General features: G+C 41.9%; 2 protein-coding genes across 2 annotated transcripts; both read right to left on the reverse strand.

The window, feature by feature from the left end:
* Positions 1-516: 516 nt before the first annotated feature.
* Positions 517-8,231, reverse strand: LOC146693699 (rhodopsin kinase grk7-b-like). The gene is made up of 4 exons (XM_085479416.1): positions 7,632-8,231; positions 6,719-7,156; positions 3,844-4,115; positions 517-2,327 (listed from the first exon to the last, which is right to left on the reverse strand). Exons 1-4 carry the CDS (start codon positions 8,229-8,231, stop codon positions 2,000-2,002), a joined length of 1,638 nt encoding a protein of 545 aa, XP_085335542.1. The 3' UTR covers positions 517-1,999.
* A 1,163-nt stretch (positions 8,232-9,394) lies between these two features.
* On the reverse strand, positions 9,395-10,714 carry rnf7 (ring finger protein 7). The gene is made up of 3 exons (XM_085479420.1): positions 10,425-10,714; positions 10,276-10,323; positions 9,395-9,900 (listed from the first exon to the last, which is right to left on the reverse strand). Exons 1-3 carry the CDS (start codon positions 10,588-10,590, stop codon positions 9,782-9,784), a joined length of 333 nt encoding a protein of 110 aa, XP_085335546.1. The 5' UTR covers positions 10,591-10,714; the 3' UTR covers positions 9,395-9,781.
* Between the last annotated feature and the right edge of the window lie 2,705 nt (positions 10,715-13,419).

Consider the following 13,419-nt stretch of genomic DNA (forward strand, 5'->3'; position numbering starts at 1 on the left):
GTAGCAAAAAAGATGATCCATAAAATCCTTGCAAACCAAAATATGTTGTTGAAAGTACAAGAGCATATCATCTAAACTGCAAGAAAAGCACATTTCTGTGTTCAGAAATGCATTACAAAACATGATTGGCATTGTTTGGCACTAAGGTACGGTGGCCCTGAGAGGTCAAATGCACTGCAACTTAAGAAAACAGAAGCAGATAGAAAAACACAACGGAAATGTTTTCGGGGACAGAATAACGTGACAGATGAGCTGTGATGCGTGTCAATTTTAGTCACATGATTCATGTAATACTGTAGAAACATGTTTGGTATTAGCTATTTACTGTTAGCTTGTCACATCCGCGTCTGGTCCATCACCTTATTGTCTCCCCAAAAACTGTTCCGTTGTGCTTTGTGAAACTTTTTGTTTTGTTTTTGTTTAGTTATTGTGATGTTTTTTCTATTTGCTGGTGTGCGATACTGCAGTAGTAGTATGTACTGATCCAATACTAAGTATATACTAATACCAAGTACCAATACTTTTAACCTATAAAGCCAGCTTCTGTAGGGGAGCAGCGTGCCATTATTAATGAGAACAATCAGCATCAATTTGGAAATTCTGAGCACATTTTAATGACCACTAAATCACTGTGATTTTTACTTTCCACAATAATTATTTTACACAACAAAACACAACTTTTAGCTTTTTATGTATTTTAAATCTGAATGTTTTTGGAGACTGTCTTGTGCCTGTCTTTAAAGCAGTTTGGGTCAACTTCTGTTGGTTATTACATTCACAGACATTTTTGGAATTTATTTTTTCATTTTCAAAAACTAAAGTATCGATTCTATAGTGCCAGTATCGGTTGGATACCAATACCAGCATTGGTATCTAGAATATCGATATCTGGATCGATCTGCCCACCACTTTTCTTAAGTTGCAGTTGTTTAAAAGTTTATAAGTAAAAATAAGTCAAAAATAAGACACCTAGGGGATTCTGGTAGCCTAAAGGCCAAACCTGCCCCCCTGAAATCTGCTGTTTTCCAAGCAGAAGCTACAGTAGACTCTGTAACGACTGATTAGCAGTAACAGTCCGTTGATTTACTTCAACCTGAGTCTTCAGTCATGAATCAGAAGAAACTATGGATCCTTAAAGGCAACTTGTGTGTGAAAGGTTTTCTCAAACAGCCTACTTTTTGTTGTTGTTGTTGCTGTGCACTGAGCACAGTAACAAGGGGTTTGTGCATAAACAAAGGGTGATTTGAGGGGGCTGTAAAGGGGTTTGGCGTTGGCTCGATGGTGCCAGAAAATCTATGTTAACATGTTTTCAAGTGGAAAAAACTTTGTGCATGTACGACAATTTGTCTCCCTCGGTCGTTAAAATTAGTGAACGAGTCATCCAGTGCTTGTAAATACCAAAGCAGCGCGGGATAATGGGGATGATGATGATGAGTGCCGCGGGAGGTTGAGCGAACTCCGTGAGCGTCTGGCGGCGCTCAGTGGTGCGCTGAGAGACTTCATCAGCGCGACCCTGAGCAGGAGCTCATCAGAGGGGGAAAGAAGAAGGGCTCTTCAGAGGTCCCGTGTGAAACGTGGGCCACTAATAGAAAGGTGGCGCATTAGTGTGATGACACACAGCCATTATGGAGCTTGTTTACAAACACACGTAAACAGCTGCCTGCCAAAAATTGCCAAGTGATGTAATGGAAACTATGAAGGTGCTGGGATCTGCTGTCTCACCGGGAACAGAGGGCAAAGTATAAAGCCGCAGCTGCAGTACAATGTCAGCATGTTTTCCATCTGGGCATTAATACTGCAAGTTTATTTTACTGCAGCTACTAATGTCCTATTATGTTTGGCTGTGGCTGCATAATGAAATTATTTATGTGGGGAAATGTACTGAGGTTAAGGAAAAAGGGCACGCGTAAAAAGGTTTCCAAGGCACATAATTGAAGGCACTTCGATTTAAGGACATCTGTGCATATTCAAGTGTCTAAAATTCCTCCTGTGAGTGTGCTTAGAAAAGGACGCACAGCCTGGTTTTCCACGCAGTCTCTCGGTCGCGTTGGATGACCGCGGTGCTGTTCAGCTCGTCAAACACGCCGCTGTCAATCATCTCCTTCTGCCACTGCATGGACACTGCGCCCGTGCTGAACTCCCTGAAGAACTTCTCATCCTTGGTGTCAAACGTGACGTCCTTGATGTCAGAGTTGTCCTTGAACTCGTCCGCGTCTTTGGCGTAGACCACGTTGGGCTTTGGCACCCAGGGGGACTCCAGCAGGCCCGCCTCCAGTCGGTGGAAGTTGATGCTGTTGAAGAACTCGTGGCTTCGTGGGTCATCGCCTCTAAAGGTGATGGATTAAGAGGAAGTGTTACTTTGAGGCATTCAGAGAAATGCCTTGTCCATTAACACAAAACATGTCAGAAATATGTGACGAGAAGTTATTGCCACGCATTCAGAATCATCTGCCTCGCTTCCCCTTCTGTTGATTTTTTATTTTTACACCCATATTCTACACCACTCCATCCAGCTTCAACCTTTCTGCACTTATCTTGACTCAGAGGTTATAATGAAGGTGACACATTACTGAGGAGTTTAAATAATTGAAATTATTGAAAACACGTAACTCCAGTGACCTAAAGTTTCACTGTCAATACAATAAACACATGTTCTTCTTGCATTTATGTAATTACAGAGCCGCTATGAAGCTATACCTATAAGCGGCTCTGTAAGTTTGTGCAAATGAAGCGAATTAAAAATAGCCTTCTTTGCTAACAAATAAAACTCAGAGCAGCTGAATGGCTTTAAAAATAGTAAAAGTAGAAAAATAAATGGGTCCAGCTGCAGATCAGCCAGCTGTGTTGGCAGGAAAAGCAAAAAAATCTGTTCGTGCTCTGTTGTTAACTTTTCTCATTGGCTCCTTGGGAAACTCAGGACTGACCATGAACGTTTATGCATCCAATATATAAATATAAACATATGAAATTTGTTTCATAGGCTACAAATTTTTATAATTGGAGAATGTAAAGAATCACACAAAGTACATTTTTGTCACATGGAGCTGCTGGAGAGGACCAAAAGCAGAGCTGATGGTCACAAAGTTCCTCTGAAAGGCTTCGAGGACACACCCTCCCTTTGTTGTGATGCTTGGAGAGAACTTAAGACGACAAGTTAAAAATATAAAAATAAACTGAAGCAGAGAAGTTTGAAAGTCACAAAATAAAAATCAAAGCACATTCAAGTCGGTGCCTTCGTTTTCGCTCAGGTAATAATTTCCTTTTTGAACAAATTTAGCGCCCCCTTGTGTTGGTGTGGTTGTAGTACTTCATCAGTGTTCACGTTGATGCTTTTTTCTATCATTTGTGGTCGAAATCGAGCAATCGCTACTCAGGATTGTCTTAAGTGCTTCTTATGAAGGCCCCTTTGGTTCGTGGAGATGTTTCACCTCTCATTCAAGAGACTTCCTCAGTTCTGTAAACTGACTGGATTTGGTGTTGGATAAGTGAGCGCAGGAAAATCTACAAGCAGGGGTTAAATATGTCGGACAGTTCTTAGAACTGAGGAAGCCTGTTTGATGAGAGGGGACAAAGCAAAAAGCAAAAAGAAATCCAGCTGCATTCGTTTCAAGCGCTTAAGACAAACATGAGCTGAGAACCCACACTACACTGTTTCTCCTCAGAATGCTGAAATATTTATTTCTGTTTATTAAAGACTTCCTGGTCCCATTTCTTGTAAAAACCACACCAAGAGCCATGGCATGTTTTCATAAGTAAAAAAAAAAGGAAGTGAGACTTTTTCTGCTGCCGGGCGACTTCGCTCCATTACATCTAGACCATTCAAACTTTCAGTGTTTTTCTTACTGGCACCCAAAGCGACGCGCCACCCTCTTCTTGAGGAAGCGGCTGATAATATCTTTGGTGGGAGCATCGAAGGATTTGTGTTCAAACTTGCACTCGTCCTCCAGGGTGCGGCGAGTCACCTCATCGTTCTGCACCTTCTCCCTGAAGTCTCTGAAAGGCAAGCGGGCGGCCACCATCTCATAAATGCTGCATCCCAGGGACCACCAGTCCACAGAGTAGCGGTAGTACTCCTGCTTCAGAACCTCAGGGGCCATGTAGCCAGTCGTACCAGCCTGACCACACACAGAGGGCACAAGAAGAGAATTTAGGTTTTCATTGTTTACAGGTTTTTGGGTTATTTTGTTGTGGCATTCAACTAAATTAAGCTCCAAAGAATTGTCAGTCATTTGCTGAGGTGTGTGAATGTAGTATGGGGTGGGAGAAATGGGGGGAAATGGATAATCACGGTAGGAAATTAACAAAAGGCGACAAAACATTGCTGCTTCCTTAGCAATTTATGATTCTGATAGGCACCTAAAGGCCCAAAGTGTACAAGCTGTTCAAGAGTGATTCAATATCAAAACATGACGTTGTTTCAATATTAAAAAAGGGTGCAAGAGTGACGTTCGGTCAACATCAGATTTCATCGTTGATTCAATGGAATCACCTGATATTGACTAAACATTGAAACCACGTCTCCTTGCTATCTGGGTTGATACAAGCCAGGATGGATCCAGGCTTCATGTCCTTCACACCAAAGTCTGTCGCAGCAGAACTCCACACTCATCAGACCAGGAAATGTTTTTCTCGTCTGATGCAAATTGTAGCCCCAGTTTCCTGGTCTCAGCTGACAGGAGGGGCACTCTGACATCATCAAAGTATTTTCACCCAGAGAACTGAGAACAGGATGTTTTCTCTTTTCAGACCATGCTCTGCAAACCCTGCAGATGTTTGAGTGGGGAAAATCCCAGCAGATCCAACAGCCTTTGAAACACTCAGACCAGCCTGTTTGGCACCAACAACCACACCACATTCAAATTTATTTACATCACCTCTCTTGTTCATTCTGGTGCTCAGTTTGAACTTCACTAGGTCACATTGACTCTCTCTCTGTGTCTAAATGCATTAATGATCGGCTAATGAGATATTTGCATCACTGACGGTCTTGTCAGGTGTTACAATTTTGTCAAAGGCTTCTGTGGGTCTGACTTCCTTTGCATACAGAGGAGTTGCCCCCTGCTGGCCATTGAACAGAATGCAGGTTTAGGGCACTTAAGTATTTATTATTTTGCTCAAGAGCTGGTTGTGGAGCTGACAGACAGCAGTCTCTGATAGCCAGAAATACTAAAGTCCGAGATCCAAAAGACACAACTGTTAAAAAAAAGACCTTTTTCTGAAACCATTATAAAGCAGGGAATGAACATCAACATGATAATCTACTCCAACAAATCATTTATAGTTTGAATAATTATTTCAGTTATCTGCAACAAGAAGAAGCTGGATAAGATATACAGCTTCTGTTTAATTGAATGTAACAAAAAACAATAAAACATCAAGATAAAAATGAAGATGCTAGAATGCACCAAAACAAGATAAAGAGAAAATGATGATCCTTTAAAGCGGGGGTGTCAAATGTAAGGCCCAAGGACCAGAATCGGCCTGGTAAACACTACAATCTGGCCCACTGGATGGCTTTGGAAAATTTGGAAAAAGGGTATAAATTTGCAATCTTTACTGCAGAAATGTGATTAAATAATCGATAAATAACTGAATTTCTGAATTTCCCGGAGGAACCCACCCGAGGGATTAATAAAGTTTCATCTAATCTAAATTATTAAATGACAGCTGTTTTTTCAATATCTGCTCTATAGATTGTAGTTTTTTTTAATTCAGTCCACAGTAAATAAAGAAAGAAAATGAGATTTTTTTTTGTAAATGAACTAAAGCTTTGAATTTTAAAATTACAAGACTGTCTGAAAAATTAAACAACCACACAGTTTTCTGTAATCTTACACATTTCTTACAAATTTAAGCCCAAAGAGAGATTTCATTTCCTACAGCAGCGTTTCTTTTTCAGGTAGAAAAACCAAGACATGTGATTGAAGTTGAACTTCTCTACTTATATTGAAACTAAATAAATAAACGAGTAGTTAAACTCTCTGGTCAGCAGATCGAATGCTTCTGATCAGACGACCCCACTCAGACGAGACCGGGTGTTCTCTTTGGTTGCTCCCAAACTGTGGAACAGCGTTCCCCTCACAGTCAAATCTGCTCCCTCCACTCAGTCCTTTAAAACTAGACCTAAAACCTCCTTTTACACACTGGCATTTGAGTCCTCCTGTACCTGCACCTGCCAACATATATTTCTTGCTTATTACTTTCCCTTTTTTTTTCATTTTACATTTTGTACAACACAAGTTGTACACCTCAGATCAAAGTGGGCTGTATGTGACCATGCCTGCTTTAATAGGCACTTGTGAGACTCATCCAGTGAGTGGAGGCCTGCTCTACCTCTACCTTACATTTCTCAGGCTACGCAGCGTCCAACCGTGGATGAGGTCAGGCACCTTTTAATGAGATTCATTTGGGTTACACAGGGCTGTGCACTTATTCGTTGTTGGCCTGAGCAGGACTGGGAGTCAATAAATCTATTCCTGGTAAGCTCCTTGGAATGGCAGGTGAACACACTGTGAGAGAATTCAGTGTTAATGTCAGTGAGGATTTCCTTAGAGAAGCAGAAAAATAATACAAAGCATTGGGTGGCCATGCAGGACAATAAAACAAGAGATTCTCTGGTATGGAGAGTAGAATTTCTTACTCTTGCACAAACCACAGAGAGCCTCTGATCCTGCACATATCTGACACTGAAAGTCAAGGCTAATCTAGAGACACTCACCTTCTGGCAGATCATTTTGCCCTTGGACAGCTCCACAGCCAATCCGAGGTCTGACAGGCGACATTGTCCTTTACCATCCAGCAGCACATTTTCAGGCTTCATATCACGGTACACGATGCCCATGTTGTGCAAGTGCAGGAGGCCACTGGTTATCTGGGCTGTGTAGTAAACCACACGCTCCATCCGTATGCCTCTCTTCCCTAAGTCGTATATGTGGAACCTGAGGTCTCCTCCAGTCATCAGGTCCATTACCAGGCACAGGTGGTGTCTGCTGTTGTAAGCGTAAGCCAGGTTTACGATAAAAAGGCTGTTGACCTTTTCCAGAATCTGCTTCTCCACGAGAGCCATTCTCTCACCGCCTTTCTTCTTCAAACGCCTCTTATCCAGCTTCTTGCAGGCGTACATCTGGCCCGTGTGCTTCACCTGCACCGCGCACACCTGACGGACAAATTTATGACAAATCAATATGAAACATGTTTGAGCTACTTTCTGCTCTAAAGGACAAACTAGCCATGTTGCTATCACAACAGCCTAAAGGTGCTTTATGTTGCAAGATAAAGACAATATCATAGAGAAAACCAACAATCAGATGATTCCCTATGAGCAAGCACTTGGAGACAGTGGGAAGGAAAAACTCCCTCTTAACAGGAAGAAACCTCCAGAACAAGCCTCGGGGAGCGGCAGCCACCATTTAGGATTAAAGTGAGGAAGACAAGACAAAGGATACAATATAATACACAATAATAAATTGTACGACATAACATTATTCTGTAGAGGTGATTTAGGGGGATTATTTAAGTTAGTAGCCTGCCTCACTAATGTGAGTCGCACTTTCGTGCTATTGGGCTGTAGCAGGAAAATCCGTTGACTGTCCAAACACTTTTATTCTGACATTAATGTTTTTGGCACTCACCTCACCAAAGCCACCTTTTCCAAGAGTCCTGAACTCATAAAAGTATTTGTCAGTGATCTTCTGCCTCTCGTACTCCTTCCACTGCAGAAACCTGTAGAAGAACTGGCTTTTCAGGTACTCTGAGAAAGGTCTTCCCTTCAGGAACTCTCTAGTGGCTTCTCTCAGCTGGTCCAAAATCACCTCATCAAAGTTACTGTCTGATAAGTCCTTGCATGTTTCAGCATCCTCTTCGGTGAAGTAGGACAGGAATCCCGTAGACTGAGACTGGCAGAACTTGGCGAGGATCGTCTGTTTGGCTTTTTCTCTTTTTTCATCTTCGGCAAAGCTCCACTTGCTCAGCTCATCCAGAAACTCAGCAGCAGCCGCGTACTGGTCGTTAGAGGTCAGGAGAAACTGCTGGAACAGCTTGCTCCCGATAGGCTGTTGCTCGCAGAGTGACTCGTACATCTCTCCCTCTGCTGCCTGGAGAGCAGAGGTCTTCTTCAGCTTGGGCAGCGTCAGGGAGAGTCTCCGTTTCCTTAGCTCGTTGCGATCGATCTGCTGGGCCTTCAGGTAGGTGGTGTTGGCCACCAAGTTGTCCAATCCTAGCAGGTCACCCATGCTGGATGGATCCTGTGGCACACCAGCGGGCAGTGGATGAACTTAAAACGCTGACGTTAACCCATCTGCAAGTTCTACGCTCAACTGAGCACCTGCATCCTGAGCATCCCTCACTTCTTGGGCCATGCATGTTTGAGTCCTTAAAAGCACCACCGTCCTTAGGGATTTGTTGGTGGCTAAGGGTTTATTCGTATGTGGCACACGGGGAAAGCAACTTATGTGGTTTGAACTTAAGAGGCTTTATCCTGGTCTATTCATAGGAGTTACAAAGTGACTGTGTGCAGTAATTGGGCTGCCAGTATAACACGATGAGGTGGCTGATAAGGACCCTAACAAGTTATTGTAGAGTTAATGAACTCTTCATGAGAGTATAATGCCACTGACAAGGCTATATGTGCATGCAATTTGGTATGCACACTTGGTTTATTATAACTTTATTATAGTCTTCACTAAATGAGTCATAATTGGCTCAGTAGCAGCTCAGGAATTGATTTTTCCCAACAGCTAACAAAGCGTCTGAAGACTTAAATGCCACCTTGACTCACTTTAATATCTTTGCTTGTTTTAAAACAACCAACATGTGTACTAATTCTGAATATAATTTTTTTAAAACCTCAGATTATACATGACTGGATTTTCTGTTTCCTCTTTTACTTTATGGACAGAATAGCATGAAAAACTGGATGAATACAGTTTATAATTTATACCAAATTCTAACCCTACCATCTGAATGTTCGCAGCAGAAATTGAGACTCATCTGAACAGGGGACTTTTTTTCCCCCAACATTTTGTCATCACCCAGTTTGAACTGGAGCCTCAGCTTCCTGTTCTTAGCTGACAGAAGGTGGTGGTGGTCTTCTGCCGCTGTAGCCCATCTGCTTTAAGGTTCAGCACCTGCATTCAGAGATGCTCTTCTGCATACTCTGCAGTCTGACCAAACTCCTCTGACATCAAGAAATCTTCCCAGAATATTAGCATTTTGTGAAATACTCAGATTACCTTGTTTGCCACCAATAATCATGAGACATTCAAAATCACTTCACCTTTCTTCCTCATTCTGATGCTGTTTGAATTTCTGTAGATCACAGACTACACCTACATGCCTAGATATGATGATGATGATAACAAGCATCTAAACCTAATAAAGTGTTCAGTGAGTCATATCATATCATACAGAGTTTATTCAAACTTCTTACTGAAAACCCCCCACATATTACAGATCTTCAGTCTTTTTTTTTTTTTTTAAAAGAAGAGAAAAGGGTCACATATTCAAGGTGTGCCAAACACCACCACAGACACCAATGTAAAGCTAACAAGTGACCAAACAATTCAACATATTTCATCCATCTTCTTCAGGGCTCCATGAGTAACCAGTCTGTGCAGCTTTCATTTTGTCCTTCCTCTGGTACCGGGACTACTGAAAACATGCAATCAATAAGCAGGAGGACAACTGCGGTGTCAGCGGCTCCGCACAAGGCTCTGCAGTGATCACTGCCAAGTCTGTCACCGCTTTGGGGTGCACGCAGGTGTAATCCACCTGGATGTGCAGCTTATTTGCCGATTCTCTGAACCACCCAGTCCTGCTGGCAGAGGGGGCAGCGGTTGTTCTGCTTCACCCACAGGGACATGCAGCAGTTATGGAAGGAGTGGTTGCATTCTCCCCACACAACTGAAACACAAAGGCAGAGCATAAGTGGCACATATTGAAAAACCATTTACAATAAGCTAAAAACAAAACACGACAGTCCTATTCATTAAAGGCATTTACCATGCAAAAATAGCACCCCAAGGATTAGATTAGGTGCCCTTTGATACCTTATATTTATATCAAAATGCTAATAAATTGTCATATAAAATCTCTGCTTTATATTTTAAAAGAAAGAAGTAAAAGGTTATTATCTTGTATTTTGCCTGGCTCAACGAGTTTGTCTAACAGCTCCAACTAGCTACTGTTAGCTTCTTCTTTCTTCCCCCTTTTTTCTATAGATTAACCTGCCGAGTGTCTGTGCTGCTAATAAATATGTCAGTGCTGGCAGGGTCTTACCAACACAGTCCTCCTGTTTATTTTCCGCCTGGCATCGTAGACACGCATCTGAAAATGAAGAACAATGTTAGAGTACCTCCACACGCCGGGCCGTTCGGGTTTTAAAGGTACAAGTAGCCAAGTTAGCTCCGTTAGCTCCTTGGACTCACCCATTACTTGTACTCGGCAAATGGCACAAGTGTCACACTCAACGTCCCAGCTCCACATAGCTACAGCATTCCACTTCTTCAGGGAAAACATCTTGTCCCCACCCGACTTGGAGCCCGACGAAGTATTGTGAGAGAGGACTAAACCTGGCTCGTCGCCGTCATCCATCTCTGCCGCACTGTAAATACACGCAGCTTAGCTAGGCTAAACAAAATGGATGAAACAGCTGGGTGATGCTAGCGCCAATGCTAGCAGGTTTAGCATGTGTCTTGTCTCCATAGAGACAGAAGAGGGCACTGTTTACCAGAGGTGTGGACTCGAGTCACATGACTTGGACTCGAGTCAGACTCGAGTCATTAATTTTATGACTTTAGACTTGACTTGAAAAAATGTTCTAAGACTTGTGACTTGACTTGGACTTTTACACCAATGACTTGGGACTTGAATTGGACTTGAACCGGTTTACTTGAAAAGACTTGATATTTTACCCCAAATATAAAATTTAACATGCATATTATATAGAGATTGAAAATGTGACGTCATTACGGGTAGAACCGCAAAGGATTCTGGGAACTCGTGGCAAGCGGTACTAGCGCACGCAGGCTTTCAATTAAAATCAGTTATACAGCGATAAAAAGAAACACAAAAATGTCAAGAAGCCGTTGTATTATTAACTGCAATAGCCGGTCGCATGACAGCCACGGGAAGCCGACGGGTAAAGAGATCGGTTGTTATCGGATTACGTCGTTGAAGAGAAATTGTTCAAGCCATGTTTCCGAAGTAACAAAGATGCGATGGATGGCCTGGATTGCAGCCATTCAAAGATCAAATATAACGTCCCAGAACACTCCAGCTCACAGGTTAGTCTGCTCCAAGCATTTACACGAAGGTCAGTGTTTTTTAGTAGTTAATACGTCATTTTCATAACATAATTGGTGATATAGGTTACAAGCAAGTCTGGCGCTGAACAGAAATTGTCGCGCTATGCTCCTTTATTTATTGTGCATAAATAGTGAATTGTCCTGACACAATATTGCGTTTCGCCTCTGTTATTATGGTACATTGACAAAAACATATGCTTTTATTCACAGGATAAAACAGGTTTTTTGTATCACTAATTGCCCAGTACGATTACAGCATACAGTATTATTGTCACTGCTACATTTCTGTGATGCTACCAGAAATTATTTCCACTACTAATTAACTACCGTTGAGCTCAAAGGTCCTATTAATAAACGGTTAAGGAATGTGTATTTATGACGACGATTTGTGAGACTGGTAAACTTATGATACCTACGATGGTCTTTCGTTCTACACGGTGTATTTCAAGGTCCTGTACCCATCCGTCGGTAAACTGTACCTGGGCTTGTTGCAGTGACCAGAAGTTACTAAACTTCATGAGTGTGTGCACTCACTCCAAGAACCGTATGATTATAAATATGCATATAAATATGCTACGATGAGATAGCTGACTTCATCTAACTAGCAAATGTTGTCCAGGCTATGTTGGTGATACAGTTTTTTTTAATGTGTATGATATTTTTGTCATGCGATTTTAAAGCTGGTCCTACAACCGCATCCAAGAATAACATGCAGCTTATCTCAGAACTGTCGGTGAAAATTATTCTTGGAGCTAGGTTTAATTGAGCTGCATTTTAAAGAGGTGCAATTTCACAATTTGTGTATATTTTCTAAGTTCACTATTTTGTCATGTGTTGAGAAAAACACAGATTTTAAAATTACATGGTCTAATATTTACATTTAGCATATAACTACAACATTATTTTTTCGTTTTTTTTTTTTTAAAGACTCGAAAGGACTTGAAATTCAAAGTTTCAGACTTGTGACTTGACTCGGACTTTTACACCAGTGACTTGAGACTCGACTCTGACTTGCCTGACATTACTTGAGACTTGACTTGAGACTTGAGGATAAAGACTTGAGACTTACTTGAGACTTGCAAAACAATGACTTGGTCCCACCTCTGCTGTTTACCAGGAATTATCCACGTCCCAAAGGAACCGCACACTGACTAGTCTCTGCTTCACTTTCTCATTTTGCAGGAAAAAGTTTAATCTTTGAAATACTGAATGTCCTCAATACTTTATGGTAACATAAAATAATTAAATCTTAAGAAGTATATTTAAAATACTGTGTAAAAGTCTTGAGGCGCTCCCATTTTTTATATTTCTCAAGAAAATACATTTGAAAAAACAGCATATAAGACAAAAACAGAATTAGTACAGTTCTAGCGAGTTTAAAAGTCAACCTTTATTTCTCAACACATTCTGAACTCTCTTAGGCAAACTTTCTTTTAATTTCTTTAAGCAGTCTTCAGGAATAGTTCTGCAGGCTTCTTGAAGGACATTCAAATCTCTTCTTTGGATGTTGGCTGCCTGTGTGTAGTGTTCTCGGTTAAAATGATCCCACATTGCCTCAATAATGTTGAGGTTCGGGCTCTGGGGAGGCCCATCCATGACTGATGGTCTTACAATGAGTGAGTCCAATATGTTTTTTGTCAACTAGATGTTTTCCATGTGGTACTGAATAGTGGATCAAAACATGATGGTATTTTCTGAGTTCATAATTACACCTATTTTGGTGAGATTACCAACACTACTGGCTGAAATGCAACCCCAGTTCAACAGTCGTAAACACTCACTGTTATGCCTCTCTCCTGACCTCCCTGTTTCACTTCCTTAACAATGGCTTCCTGACAGCCATTGTTAAGGCACACACACATTGGCAAGCTACATTGTAGCCACAGCTGCCCTGGGGCGCACTGACAGAGGCAAGGCTGCCGGACACTGGCGCCACCGGGCCCTCTGACCACCACCGGTAGGCAAACATGGGGTTAGTATCTTGCCCAAGGATATTTGGCATGCAGCCAGGAGGCAGCCTGGGATCGAACCACCGACCTTCTGCCACCTGAGCTACAGCCACCCCACTGTAGCTCACCCCACTACCCAACAGTAGGATCAGCTGAAGGGCCAGTTG

This window comes from Copadichromis virginalis, linkage group LG14, assembly GCF_057382275.1.
Source record: "Copadichromis virginalis isolate Kocher_CV1m ecotype Utaka linkage group LG14, C_Virginalis_male_GT1.1, whole genome shotgun sequence".
In the NCBI taxonomy this organism is placed as follows: domain Eukaryota; kingdom Metazoa; phylum Chordata; class Actinopteri; order Cichliformes; family Cichlidae; genus Copadichromis; species Copadichromis virginalis.

Bases quoted from the DNA above. Each gene is read 5' to 3' on its own strand.
- LOC146693699 (XM_085479416.1), bottom strand. From the start codon at position 8,231: ATGGGTGACCTGCTAGGATTGGACAACTTGGTGGCCAACACCACCTAC. The intron at 4,116-6,718 runs GTGAGTGTCTCT...GTGTGTGGTCAG, and splicing joins GCAAAATGATCTGCCAGAAG to GCTGGTACGACTGGCTACAT. The intron at 2,328-3,843 runs GTAAGAAAAACA...CATCACCTTTAG, and splicing joins GCGCGTCGCTTTGGGTGCCA to AGGCGATGACCCACGAAGCC.
- rnf7 (XM_085479420.1), bottom strand. From the start codon at position 10,590: ATGGATGACGGCGACGAGCCAGGTTTAGTCCTCTCTCACAATACTTCG. The intron at 10,324-10,424 runs GTGAGTCCAAGG...CTTCATTTTCAG, and splicing joins TTGCCGAGTACAAGTAATGG to ATGCGTGTCTACGATGCCAG. The intron at 9,901-10,275 runs GTAAGACCCTGC...TTTGTGTTTCAG, and splicing joins TAAACAGGAGGACTGTGTTG to TTGTGTGGGGAGAATGCAAC.